The sequence below is a fragment of the Corvus moneduloides genome, chromosome 23, assembly GCF_009650955.1.
Source record: "Corvus moneduloides isolate bCorMon1 chromosome 23, bCorMon1.pri, whole genome shotgun sequence".
NCBI lineage: Eukaryota > Metazoa > Chordata > Aves > Passeriformes > Corvidae > Corvus > Corvus moneduloides.
This window is the reverse complement of record NC_045498.1, coordinates 39030-52011: the sequence shown is the minus strand read 5'-3', so window position 1 is coordinate 52011 and position 12982 is coordinate 39030. Positions and strand designations below refer to the sequence as shown.

Sequence of the window (12982 nt, the reverse complement as noted above, 5' to 3'; positions counted from 1 at the left end):
CTAGTGAGTGTGCACTCACAGCCTGGCTGTCCCTGTTGTCACCAAAGCCAGGGTGACAGAGCTGGCGTGTGGCAACACTAAACATCCCGGCGACAACAAAGACTAAAGTGCCATTATGTTGCAAGGAAGTTATTAGAGCTGAACCTGTGTTGCTGCTAAAGTTTGAAATGTTGGGCTGTTGCTGGGATTTGTGTTTTGGAACTTGGTGGTTGGGAAGCAGGCAAATGGGAAAAAAATAGTTTTAAAAACAGGGGGATTAAAAAGGCAAGTTACTTAACTCAGTGTTTTTCCTAAGTGGTTAAAAGAACTATGCAGCAGCTCCACAAACCGTTTTTTGTATGTACGCCTGGGAAGAAGACTTAACCCTCTTTTCCTCAGGGTTACCGGGAAGGATGAGGAGGGAGCTGGCAGCTGCTCCCTCCCTGGGACAGTTTGTTTGTCCGCCCGGGTTACTGCGGGGCCAGAGCCGTCCCTGTCCCCAGGTGGGATAGGGACAAGGGTGGAGACCTGTCCTGTTGCCGCCAGCACAGCAGGAACGCAGTGGGTCGGGATCCGGCCAGCTCAGCCATGGAGGTAGTGACAGATTCCTCCCCCCAGGATCCCGACTCCGAGAGACACTTCCAATTCCGCGTCATCGTGCTGGGGGACGCGGCCGTGGGCAAGTCCTCGCTGCTGCGCTGCTTCGCTGAGGGGCCGGGTGGGGGTCCTGGTGGGGCGGCCACCTCCGGCCCCACCGTCGGCGTCGAGTTCTACAGCCGGACTGTCCTGATGCCACCCACCGGCAAGGCCAAGCTGCAGCTCTGGGACACAGCTGGCCAGGAGAGGTTCAGGTGAGGCGGGTATGCGGACCCCAGCACCCCACTGCGTTATCCTCCCACCCTGGGGTGTTTGTAAATCCCCGGCCGGGCGTGCAGGGACAGGCAGCGATGGCTCACTGGGACGGTGCTGCTTTAGGGACCAGTGACACCTTGTGCCGAGTTGGCAGCGACACCGAAGCTATTTAGGGGGGCAGCCAAGGGAGCAGGGCCGGGTGCTGGTCTCGGTGTGCCTGAGGGCTGGGGCTGGGTGGTTTCTTTCCTGATTGCATCAGTCTGGAGCCAGGAGCACCTGGGAGTGTGAGAGAGGCTCAAATGGGGCGCAAAGGGCTGAAGAGCCAAGTGCAATGGCTGGAGCTGGGCTCCCCATCCCTGGGAACCTTTCAGAGACCCCAGGGTTGGTCTGGGGGTGCCCTGTTCCTGTCCAGGGCTGCCTCATCCCTACTGCATCCAGGGCTGTTGGAGGGATAATGATACCACAGAGTCCTCGAAACCCCCACAGGTCTTCTCTGGAGCCCTCCAGTCTGGGGAGAGGGATACCGAACAGAAAAGGGGAGTTTAAATGCCCAAGACAGGTCTCCCTTCCCCACTTCCAAGGTCCAATCTGTCACCCAAAAATCTCCCAAGCCCCATCTGAGGGTTGTCGGTGTGAGAGCTCCCCAGTATCCTTTGAAACCCTGCTGGGTATGCCCAGATCCATCACCAGGTCCTTCTACCGGAGTGCGGCAGGGGTGCTGTTGGTGTTTGACCTCACCAACCGGGCATCTTTCGAGCACGTCCCCGAGTGGTACCACGAGGCTGCGGGGGACCAACCACCTGCCTTCGTCCTGGTGGGACACAAGTGTGACCTGGTGGCCGAGCGAGCCGTATCGGCAGAGGAGGCTGGACACCTCGCTGCCACCCTGGGCATGGCCTTCGTGGAGACCTCGGCCCGCAGCAACGTTAACGTGGAGTTGGCCTTCCAGACTCTGGCTGGGGGTATCCAGCAGGCCCTGGGCCGGGGGGTCCTTGCCCCACACCAGGGATGTGATGGTATCAGGCTCATCTCCAGCCAGAGCTGCCGCCAGCCCACGGCATGGAGGGAGCCCCAGGAGCGCTGCCGGTGCTGATGGGGATAAAGGGACATGGGACCCCGACTCATGGGGATGCTTCTCTCTCCACCCGGCACCTGCAGCTCTTGGGTGATTATGAGGTTGGGTCTCCCACCTGGGCTTGGGTTTATTTCAGACCTTAATCTGAGTGCTCTGGAAAAATAATACTCTGGTGTAGGAGTGTTTTTAATAAATCTAAGACTTTTCCACACTAAATAAAGGCTATGCCAAACACCACATCCCAGGCAGGGGCACAGCACTCAACCCATGGCATGGGAGATCCTCTGCTTTGGGGGTCATCGCTAGTGGGGCAACAGCCCCCCTTGTCTGTGACACTTTTCCGGGTCTCCTGTCTGTAGGAAAATGGGAGCAAGCACCCCTGAGTGCTTCCAGCTGGATGGAGCCAAAATAAAGGGGACAAAGGGGTTCCAAAGGGGCCGCACAGCACCAATGGTGCTGGGAACGCCTCCTGGGTGGAGGAGTTCCCTGCCTGCCTGAGCACGCTCCTGGTGCGGGGGTGGCGGATCCTGGCAGCCGGCAGAGGCACCGATGGAGCAACGATGGCAGTACCAGTTCCGGGTGATCATGCTGGGGGACTCGACTGTGGGGAAATCCTCGCTGCTCCGGCGCTACACCGAGGGCGTCTTCCTGGATGCTGTCAACCAGACGGTGGGGGTGGACTTCTACGTCCAATTCGTGGAGCTGGAGCCGGGGCTGCGAGTGAAGCTGCAGTTCTGGGACACAGCCGGGCAGGAGAGGTTCAGGTGGGTCCATGTGGTGGGGAGGGGTGGTGGAGATGTGTGTCCCCCTCCAGACTTGGAGTGGAATGTTGTGATTCCAAGCCCAGGGAGGTCCTCGATGTGGCTATGTTCCCACTGGTCCCTTTGGGTGAGGAACCACCGTGCCAGAAGCCAAAGCCAAGGGAAAGGAATGCTTGGGACTGCCTTGTAAGCCCTTGCTCCAGCTCTGAAGGGGGTACAGGACTCCCCCAAGAACCCCCCTGCCACACCAGCTGCAGAGGGGCTGGGGAACAGCTGGGAGCCCACTGGGTGCTGGGCAAAACCTCTTCCTCAGCTCAGCTGCCAGGAGCCTTCACACCTCACTGTGAGGCTGTCTCCACCAGCCAGGCAGCTCCTGGGGACAGGAAAGCTTGGGAGATGTGGCTGCAGGGGATGGGAGAGTGGCAGATCTGGGTTTGCAGGAATGGGAGAGTTCCAGGACTGTTGTAGCAGAGATGGGAAAGTACTGAGAACATGGCAGCAGGGACAGAAGAGCTCCAGGACCGTGACAGTAGGGATGGGAGAGCTCCAGGACTGTGGCAGCAGGGATGGTGCAGCCCTGGGGACATGGCTGCAGACACAGGGGCACTTGGGGGCTGTGGCTGCAGGAGACAGATGAGCTTTGGCGGCTGAGCAGGGACAGAGCTGCCCCTGGAGCTCTTACGGACACAGCAAAAGGCTGATTATCCTCCCTCTCATGGTGCTTTGAACGCAAAGTGCCACTTGCAGGAGCAGGTCCTAGCCAGGGCTGCTCTGCAGGCAGGGAACTCTTTGGAGCTCTTATGGACACAGCAAAAGGCTGATTCTCCTCCCTCTCATGGTGCTTTGAACGCAAGGTGCCACTTGCAGGAGAAGGTCCTAGCCAGGGCTGCTCTGCAGGCAGGGAACATGCTGCCCGAGGTGGCACAGGAAACCCTGGGGGCTGCTCACCTCCCCTGCTCTTGGCACCCCAGGTCTGTGACTCGCTCCTACTACCGCAACTCAGCCGGGGGGATGCTGCTCTTCGACCTCACCAACCGCGCGTCCTTTGAGAGCATCCGGCGATGGCACCAGGAGGTGACTGACACGATCCAGCCCTTCCGCATGGTCTTCCTGCTGGTGGGGCACAAGAGTGACCTGGCTGGGCAGCGCCAGGTGGGCCAGAGGGAGGCGGGGAAGTTGGCGGCCTCGCTGGGTGTCCAGTACGTGGAGACCTCAGCCAAGGATGCCTCCAATGTGGTCCAGGCCTTCCAGATGCTGACAGTGGCCATTTACCAAGCGCTGCAGACGGGGCGGTTGGTGGCCACTGAGGCTTGGGACGGGGTGAAGAGCAGCGTCCCACTGCCGGTGCTGCCCAAGGCTCAGGGGCTGGAGAAGGAGGAGAAGCAGAAGAGATGCTTCTGCTAGAATTGGGGACACTGGCACGTCAGGGACATGCTGGGTTCAGGAGGGGAAATAGATATGGAGCAGTCAGGCACAGGCAGGAGCAGCACGGCCACATTAAATACCCCTGGTCACCCTCTGCCTGCCTGTGTTTTCCTGGGAAAGAGGAAGCGTGTTGGAAGGGTGAAGTCTTCAGGTGGGACTTCACAGGCCTGCAGAGGTCAGCGTCAGCCCCTTCCCCTATTCTCTCCTGTACTGACTGAGACCCAAATCATAAAGCCCTAAATTCTTTAAGTCTTCCCAAATAGAATTAAAAGTGACAAATTTATCATGGAACTCAGATTATGTGTCTGCCACTCTGGCTGAGTACATGCCTAGTTGAGTTCAAAGCAAAAATAACCACATGCCATTCTGAGGAAGTGCCCACCTTCCCTTTTAGATTAATCTTCATACAATTTAATTTGCAAAAAAACCCTCTCTACAAGGCTGTAGAAAGGAGCTCCCCAGGCTCCTCATCCGGCGGTGACATGAGGAGAGGAGCGAGCCCAGGATGGTCCTGCAGTCGCTTCACCCACCCTGGTTTCCCCTGTGGGTACCGGGAACTTCCAGAGAGCTGGGCAGGGAGGATGAGCCCAGCTCTGCCCAGGGCTGCAGGAGCCTCCCCGTCGTGCAAGGGTTTGCAGTACTGTCAACTCCCTCATCCCCACAACAGCCCCTGCAGCTTCCCTGAGGTCTGAGCAGAGCAGCAGGAACAGGCAGGGGCATGTGGCCTTCGTTTTCAATGTCCAGGCACAGACAGAATCAGGGGGACCTTGACTTCCGGCCCTGTCACAACATCCCCCTCCCAACAGTCCAAATATCCCAGAGATGGGGAAGGGACTCCACGCTGGGTTGGAGGTCAGGAGGGAAGCAACCTGCCCACCCTGACTGGCAGGTGAGGAACTGGCCAGATCCTTGCAGTCTAGAAGGGTCTGGAGGGGAAACCTTTGGAAGAGCAGCTGAGGCCACTTGGTCTGCTCAGCCTGGAGGAAACAGGAGAGACTCACCGGGGTCTGCAGCTCCTCCCAAGGGACACCTCCAATCTCTGCTCCCTGTGACCAGGGACGGGACCTGAGGGAAGAGCTGAAGCTGTGTCAGGGGAGGGATAGACTGCATATTAGGAAAAAGTTCTTCCCCTAGAGGGTGCTCGGGCACTGAACAGGCTCCCCAGGGAATAGGCATGGCTCCAAGGCTGCCACGGCTTTGGACAATGCTCTCGGGCATTGGGTGGGGTGTCCTGGGCAGGGCCAGGAGCTGGACTCAATAATCCTTGGGAATCCTTTCCAGCTCAGGATATTCCACGATTCTGCTCGCCATAAACTCCCAGATCTCCCATAGAACAGCACCATACACAGAGCCAAGGTGGCACTGTCCCTGCCATCCCTGTGCAACGCTGCCTGAAGAGCACAAGTCTATGCCAGGATCTTAGATTAATAATTTCTTTATTCATGTAAAACAAATGCAAGTATTTATATAAACACTGACATTACAAAGTACTGGAGCAGGTAGGGGCAGGAAGGAGGAAACAAAAACCTCTACAGATGCTTCTAATACTGTCCCACACACGATCAAATGCTCTGTCCCTTGGATAATCACTTGTACGATAAACCACTTTCAAGTCACAAATAAAAGTCTCTGTTTGAGATATGTCGCACTCTGAGGAGGAACGAGGAACAGGGCGTAGAATGTTTTTGGCAGGTCTCCTCATCAAGTCAAGATATTGCTGCACCGTTAGTAAAAAATAGATGCTTCTCTGTAAAGCATTAAAAAAAATATCCCACAGGTGACATCGTGGAGGCTTCCGTGGAGAGGCAGGTATCCCAAACTGCACTGGCAGCGTCTCTGGCTCTGCCCAGGGGCTATTTCTTGGTAGTTTTGCGGATCAGTGCCATTCTCTGCAACAAGAGAGGGAAAACCATGGGAAGCCGAGCAGCTCAGAGCAGGTGACTGCACAACCACTCACAGCAGGAACAAGGCATCCCAGGTGCTCCCAGGACGCTGCCTGACTTGCTTCCACACAAGTCTTTCAGGTCTGTTTGAATCTTAATGGGGTCCCAGGCTGGAGCCAGAGGAGAAGGAAGTGTCTGTGCTGCTCCACTTGGCACCCTGGGGCGGTGGGATCAAAGCCCATCTCAAGGCCCCCCCTCTCTGCCCACTGGGAGCTGCAGCATCACCCATGAACCCACCGCAGGGCAGTTCCTTCTAGGCTCTAAAAAGCAATGGCCCAATGCAGCTTTAAAGCAAAATTAAGGGTGTTTTTACAGTCCCTTTGCACAGAGATGGAGCTGCCAGGGGCAGCTGAGAAGTGTCTGTGTGCAGCTCCCCGTTGGTTTTAAGCCTCCCAAGCCCCTCAGCACCAAGAGCTGCTGCTTCTCTTTGGGCAAAGCCAACATAGCTGAGGAGACACAGCAACCTCAAACCTCTGCACAAACAGGTCAGAAGACTCTGGAAGTCGTTTCCAGTCCGAACCACTTGGAAGAGGCCACAAATTCACAGTGCCAGGAGGCCATGACCACCATCCCCGTATCAGCCTTCTATGTGATTCCTGGTGTTGTGAGGGCTCCTTACCTGTTTGTGAGCTTCTGTAGTGCAGGCTTTTTTGTAGGGCCTGATTTCTTCAGAACCAAAGCCCGGGATCCACATGTTCCACTGACGCTCTGGAATTCACAGAATGGTTTGAAACGGAATAGACATTAAAGCTCATCCACTTCCAACCCCTTGCCATGGGCAGGGATGCATTACCTACTCACAGGTTTCCACCACAGCAGCACAGCTGTGCCCCGACTCCAGGAAGAGCCGAGAGCTGGGGGTAGGGGGGGAAAAAACAGATAAAAGTCACTCACCAAGGTGCAACTGGACATCTTTCACTTCCAGGGTGTTGGACTTGCGATGCCGCGCGAGCTGGCAGGCGGCTGTCACCACGCTCTCGATGAAGTCATCGGCGATCTGTAGCAGCATCTGTGGTGGAACAAGGGCAACAACCAGCCTGGTCAGCACTAAGCAGTTGAAATTATGTGGGGAGATGAAAACAAGCCATCAGAAGCTGGTATTTAGAAGTAGAGAATGTCCTGAATTGGGAGGGACCCACAAGAATCATCCAGGCCAACTCCTGGCCCTGCACAGGACACCCCAGCAATCTCCATCCTGTGCCTGAGAGCGTTGTCCAAATGCTCCTCGAGCTCTGGCCGCCTGGGGAGCTGGCATTGCCTGGGGAGCCTGTTCAGTGCCCCAGCACCCTCTGGGGGAAGAACCTTTCCCTGATCTCCAGCCTGACCCTGTCTTGGCCCAGCTCCAGCCGCTCCCTGGGTTGTGTCCCTGTTACAGAGAGCAGAGATTGGAGCTGCCCCTGGGGAGGAGCTGCAGCCCCTGCTGAGCTCTGCCCTCAGTGTCCTCTGCTCCAGCTGAACACACCAAGTGCCTTCAGCCGCTCCTCCTGTGGTTCCTCCCGATCCTTCCCCATCTCCAGAGCCTCCTTTGGGCGCCCTCTAATAGCTTTAGATCTTTCTTGTATTGTGGCGTCCAAAACTCCACTCAAAGGAGTGGATTTCATAGGTCTTTGCTGCAATTGCAATTTTAGAAGCTTTTTTGGTACTGGGATGCAGAAAAACAGGGATGGCTGAAGGCTGCATGGGAAAACAGATGTTAAATGAACCAACGCTCCCTCCTTGGACAAAGGGCCACTGATCTGTGACAAATCCCAAAATAGCTCTTTCTGCAGTCTCTTCTATGGCTTGGAACCTACTTCTTCCACATCTTCATCCAGCTGCTCGTTCGGATCCACCTCACGCACCAGGTCCTGCAATTTCTTCTTGGTTAAAACCTGAGCGTGTGGGAGGAGAGGAAGGATTTACTGCCCTGTTCCAGCAAAGAAGCTGCCCACGGAGCACAGCCACAACCACAAACACCTCCTCCCCTGTGCCCCCAGGGCCGAGTCACACTGTTGACACAGTCTATCAGCTCAGGAATGGCAGAGATAAGAAATATCAGGTGTTAAGGAGTCATTTTCAAGCACCAATGGTTGCTCTGGACATGACTGGAGTTCGGCAGCCAGGATAAATGTTACCAGCACTAAAATGCTGCTGGCAAGGAGTAGAAAGGCAAAACCACAAGCGTTAAGATGCAGACTGCAAGTGCAGTATGTATCAGTGACTAAAGTTGTGCTCAGGGCATGAGGGAAGCATTTCCATGGCTCTAGCACTTATCAGCTTTAGTGCTTCACATGGAAAACAGAGATGTGGGAATGCTAGGTTATTCCAACACAGTCAGACGTGGCAGGGAGCAGAAACCACACTGGGCTGAACAACAGGATGCCGAGTCTTAAAAGATATGGATGGAAGTTGTCAGCCTGGTCAGGTCAACCAGGCACAGATGGGAAATTCCTGACCTTCCTTGCTCCCTCACTGCTGTGGCTGTTTTGTGCTGGGGTCTAGTGCACTTTCCAAGAGTCTGGGTGCCAGCCAAGCCATCAGGGAGCAATGCCAGGGCATTCCCTGGGCAGCACTATGTTTTATGCGGATTGAAGGCTCCATGCCAGGTTGGGTTGGGAGGGACCTTAAAGCTCATCCCATTCCACCCCCTGCCACGGGCAGGGACATCTTCCTCTGTCCCAGGTGGCTCCAAGCCCCATCCAACCTGGCCTTGGACACTCCCAAGGATGGGGCAGCCACAGCTTCTCTGGGCAACCTGCACCTCACCACCCATTTCTCCCCATACTTCTCCCATCTAAACCCCATTTAAAAATAACTTCCCCGGCACACCCCAATATACATTTTCCTAAGACTGGAAAAACCTCTACACCTACAGCATCCGAACCCCATCCAGCCAGGAAGCACCTGGGAGGGAGGAACTCTGCGAGGAAGTTTTGCTGGCTCAGTAACTGATACTTTAATAAACATTGTATTTCTGCTGGTGATTGAAAGAAGGTGAATGAAGCCATAGGCAAGTCCGTGATGCCTGAGCATCATCCCTGCTGTCCCAAAGTTGGGGATGGAATTACCTGGTTGCTTTCAGGACTGAGCCGCCCTCCTCCGCTGGGCGTTCCTGGCATCTTTGCCACAGTGGTGCTGTTGGCCATGGAGCTCTGGGGGGGGGTGCTGGCTGGTTCCGGCTTGATCGAGGAGAAGTTGGAGAGGTTGATCAAGGTAGAAGGGCCAAACTGGTTCATAATCTGTTGGGTTTTAGGTTTTAGATCATAAAGCTTGTCTAGGTCCTGCTTCTCCTTGGGGTTGTAGGGATCCAAACCAATCAACTGGAAAGGGAGAGGAAAGCCGTGGTTAGCAAACAGAAGGAATTCAGCAGGATGAACAGGTCTTTGTCCAGACAAAACTGCAGTGTTCTGACGGGGCCTGAAGCTTATAGATCAGGAATCTCTACTCACAGCATGAAGGGAGAAGTGATGCTTAGTAGCAGAGAAAACCTTCCCTGGTGTACGGAAAATGAAGTTTTCCAGAAGCACGGTGGCTGCACGCTGGTGACAGAAGCACTGATCCACCCACCCATTCATCCCTTGAGCTGAACCCCCTCACATCCACCCCCACACGGCCTTCCTGAACCCATTTCCCACAAAGAACAGAGCACTCAGAGCAGATTTAACTGCAGGACATGGCTCGTTCCTGCTGCAGCAGCATGGGATCTCTCATCTCTACAATCCAAAGCCCTGGAGAGAAGGCAGGGCCCAGCCTCCCTGGGGTCTCCACAGGGTGGGGGTCTTGTTTTTGGCAGCATCATGCTCTCACAGCCCAGCCTGCAGTGACCCCTCCACCTGGGATTGACAACATCGGTTCATTCTGGGTTCTGAGAGCACAATCTGGTGCTCAGACGGGGAGGAACACGTGTGCCCACACCTGCCCCTTGTTCCTCCCACATCAGGCAACTGAGAGCCACAGGAAATGGAGTGGGATTTACGGAGCTCCCAATGGGGACCCACAAGTAGATTGTGTGGCTACGCAGATCCTCCAGGTGCTGAAGTTACTCAGGGTGTTGGTCATGGGGTGAACACTGACTGGCACCTCCTCTGTTTCTACTCTAAGCCCCAGGCTCAATGAAGTTTTGCTCTGTCTTCACTGGTTTGTGACAGGAAATTCATCCAAACCCTGCACCTTCCACTACCACAACCATCGTGGGCAGCAGTGATGGGTCTGTCACTGGGAAAGAGAGTTTAAGGAATGGTCTGATGGCAAAGCCTCTTGTGGTGGGGCCAGAGATAGCTGAGAAGCTGAGGCTGAACTCACAAGAAGAGTTTAACCAGCTTTACGGGACACTCACACACCGTGTCTGCTCCCTATTCTACAAACAGACATTTCCCCTCATCAGAGCAAGCTTGTTTGGATTAATTAATATCAAAACGCACACGAGAAAGCACATGGGAGGACTTAGAAGCAGCTGCTTTAGTGCTTCACTCCAATGCACACTCATGCACCTGCAGACATGGGGCCCTTTGAGGGGAGTTTATATCCCAGACAATCTTCTGCAGTGCCCTTGGCTCTGCTTCCAGCTCCATTTTAATTGAATTAACAATGGAAAATCATCACGCTCACACCCTAAACCCCTCAGCTGGCACTTCTGGCTGAGGAGCCCAGCAGAAGATCGTGAGGGACCTTCAGTCTTGATTTTAGCTGGGGTCGATCTCAGGCTGTTCACCCTATGCCTCACTTCACAGATCCACAAAGTAGGAATTCCTACCCACTATGTAGAGAAGGAAGCACCGAAATCCTCAGACACAAAGCCCCAAAATCCTTGGGCAGAAGCACTTCAGCAGCATAAAGTCGTTTTGTTGGTTTAGTCCCAGATCTTACTGCACCCTCCACATGCTGCTGAGATCCCTGAACACAAAACTCATGGGAGGAGCAGATTCACAGGGTAAGTCCCACATGCCAGCCCCATTTACTTACAGCTATCTGAGTGTCTAGACCTTTAATTACATCAGTGACTGCTGTGAGCCCAGTGAGTGGAGAAGCCATAGCCCACAGCCTTCCCAGAACATCAGCAGTCGGTGTTACCTACTCTGGCTTCCTCCTCTTCCACATAACTCTCATTCCTACAGGAACACCAGATATTTTTTGTATCACCCATTGTACGTAAGATGGTTAGAGGAAACAGTTTCACAAGTTGTCCTCACTACAGTGCCACAGGTTTCTCCATCAGAAAAGACCACACAGTGGCTGCTGCAGAGGACGAGCATCTGGCAGGATCCTGAAGAAAAATACGGCCAAATTCCCTTTTTCTGCCAGGAAACAGAGTATCCTGGTACCTGCTGATGTGCAGGCAAGCCCAGACCCTCACAGCAGCAGCTCCCTCCAGGGCAGGAGGGGGTTTTGGGGCTGCGATCAGTACCACGACCTGTTCAGCTCCGGGACAGCACAGCGTTAGAGCTGTAACTAAAATCCATGTTAATGACAAACAGCACATTCCCTGGACTGCTCAGGGGGCTCCCACTTCCACTAACCATAGTAATTTTCACCAAATATCTAAATATAATCATAGAACCTCAGAATGGTTTGGGTGGGAAGAATCCTTAAGCTCATCTCATTCCACCCCGTGCCATTAACCGGAACACCTTCCACTAGACCAGGCGGCTCCAAGCCCCTGGCCTTGGAAAATTCCAGGGATGAAGCAGCCACAGTCTCCCTGGGCAATCTGTGCCAGGGCCTCACCACCCTCACAGGGAGGAATTCCTTCCCAACATCCCAGCTAACCCTGCCCTCTGGCAGTGGGAAGCCATTCTCCTTGTCCTGTCCCTCCAGGTCCTTGTCCGAAGTCCCTCTCCAGCTCTCTTGGAGCCCCTTTAGGCAATGGAAGGGGCTCTAAGATTCTCCCGGAGCCTTCTCTTCTCCAGGCTGAACATCCCCAGCTTAAAGCGCTCACCAGCCCCACGGGGACCGCCGAGATGGGAACGAGTCCCCCTCCCCGTGCAGAACGTCCCCGCCAGGAGCCGCGGGGCAGAGCGAAGGTCACCAACCACCACCAGGACCGCTCGGCGCCCACTCTTGTACTCCCTCCCGGATTTGAAGCATCCGGTGTGGAGCCCCCAGGTGCTCCGCGCAGCCCCCTCGAGCCCCCGTACCTCCCCATGACCCGCGGGCACGCCGAAGCCCCGCCGCCACCACCGCGTTCCCTCCGCCGCCCGCCGACACCCGGCAGCGCTTCCGCTTCCGGCCGTCGCCCCCACCAATGGGAAGCGGAGTCCCCTGCGCGCGCGCGCATCACCGCCAATCAGAAGCGACTCTGCCTGCGCGCGCGCCATGGCGCTCCCGCCAAAGGCGCTCCTCCTCCCCGCGCTGCTCCAGGGAAGAGGCGTGCCCAGCATGCCCTGCGCGATTTGCATAACCCTGGCCGACTAAAAAGCGGGGGAAACTGCACTTTTTTGAGGGAAAACCGGGAGAAATGTCATAAGAAATGAGGAACTCGAGGAGGAAGGATAAAGGAATAGACACACAGACATGATGTTTGGTGTCTGTGGCGTCCCTCGCCGTGACCTGACGGTGCACTGGCGCTTCCCCATTTTGGATGGGGTAGGAGGACTATTTCAAAAAGGGCTTCTGCCGTGTGTGGCACGGGGGGGCTCCACGCCACCTCCGCGGAATCGACATCAAGAGATTTCGGAAGCACAATTTTTGTAAGGGAGGGCCGCCGGTAACCGCTCGTTCCGGCACCCCAGCATCCATGAACAGTAGATAACGAGTAGTGAGAGGGCGGTGGCGTTGGCGTCTGCGCGTTAGAGAGAGGTTGTAGCTCCGCTGATTTTCGTGGTGTAGCTCTACGAAAGCGTCCCCTGTGGTTGGTGGGGGGCAGACCCTATGACACCACGAACGGCAGGAAAGCTGGGACAATGAGTGTGACACCCCAAGCCGCGCGGATGATCGCATGCTGGGCCAGCAGGCGGTGCGGGGCACAGCGC

The 12982-nt window shown here is 55.5% G+C and overlaps 3 protein-coding genes and 1 non-coding gene across 6 annotated transcripts; 3 read left to right on the top strand and 1 right to left on the bottom strand.

Moving 5' to 3' along the window:
* Positions 1-567: 567 nt before the first annotated feature.
* LOC116455038 (ras-related protein Rab-42-like) lies at positions 568-1924 on the top strand. The gene is made up of 2 exons (XM_032132397.1): positions 568-830; positions 1510-1924. Exons 1-2 carry the CDS (start codon positions 568-570, stop codon positions 1922-1924), a joined length of 678 nt encoding a protein of 225 aa, XP_031988288.1.
* A 492-nt stretch (positions 1925-2416) lies between these two features.
* On the top strand, positions 2417-4389 carry LOC116454974 (ras-related protein Rab-39B-like). Its single transcript, XM_032132221.1, has 2 exons — positions 2417-2670; positions 3639-4389. Exons 1-2 carry the CDS (start codon positions 2456-2458, stop codon positions 4069-4071), a joined length of 648 nt encoding a protein of 215 aa, XP_031988112.1. The 5' UTR covers positions 2417-2455; the 3' UTR covers positions 4072-4389.
* Positions 4390-5505: 1116 nt separating this feature from the next.
* On the bottom strand, positions 5506-12258 carry TAF12 (TATA-box binding protein associated factor 12). 3 transcript variants are annotated; one of them, XM_032132218.1, is made up of 6 exons: positions 12149-12257; positions 9083-9334; positions 7829-7906; positions 6930-7044; positions 6655-6743; positions 5506-5981 (listed from the first exon to the last, which is right to left on the bottom strand). In XM_032132218.1, the coding sequence occupies exons 2-6, from the start codon at positions 9248-9250 to the stop codon at positions 5946-5948; spliced, it is 486 nt and encodes a 161-aa protein (XP_031988109.1). In that variant the 5' UTR covers positions 9251-9334; positions 12149-12257; the 3' UTR covers positions 5506-5945. The 3 variants fall into 3 exon arrangements, with proteins under 3 accessions (XP_031988109.1, XP_031988111.1, XP_031988110.1); XM_032132220.1 differs by lacking the exon at positions 12149-12257 and adding an exon at positions 10977-11771; XM_032132219.1 differs by lacking the exon at positions 7829-7906 and having other exon boundaries at positions 12149-12258.
* Positions 12259-12612: 354 nt separating this feature from the next.
* LOC116455194 lies at positions 12613-12741 on the top strand. The gene has a single exon (XR_004244331.1). It is a non-coding gene; the product is annotated as a U11 spliceosomal RNA (small nuclear RNA).
* The last annotated feature ends 241 nt before the right edge of the window (positions 12742-12982 follow it).

Bases quoted from the DNA above. Each gene is read 5' to 3' on its own strand.
- LOC116455038 (XM_032132397.1), top strand. From the start codon at position 568: ATGGAGGTAGTGACAGATTCCTCCCCCCAGGATCCCGACTCCGAGAGA. The intron at 831-1,509 runs GTGAGGCGGGTA...GGGTATGCCCAG, and splicing joins GCTGGCCAGGAGAGGTTCAG to ATCCATCACCAGGTCCTTCT.
- LOC116454974 (XM_032132221.1), top strand. From the start codon at position 2,456: ATGGAGCAACGATGGCAGTACCAGTTCCGGGTGATCATGCTGGGGGAC. The intron at 2,671-3,638 runs GTGGGTCCATGT...TTGGCACCCCAG, and splicing joins GCCGGGCAGGAGAGGTTCAG to GTCTGTGACTCGCTCCTACT.
- TAF12 (XM_032132220.1), bottom strand. From the start codon at position 11,045: ATGGCTTCTCCACTCACTGGGCTCACAGCAGTCACTGATGTAATTAAA. The intron at 7,045-7,828 runs GTAGGTTCCAAG...GTTCCACCACAG, and splicing joins TGGATGAAGATGTGGAAGAA to ATGCTGCTACAGATCGCCGA. The intron at 5,982-6,654 runs GTAAGGAGCCCT...CTCTTGTTGCAG, and splicing joins CTACAGAAGCTCACAAACAG to AGAATGGCACTGATCCGCAA.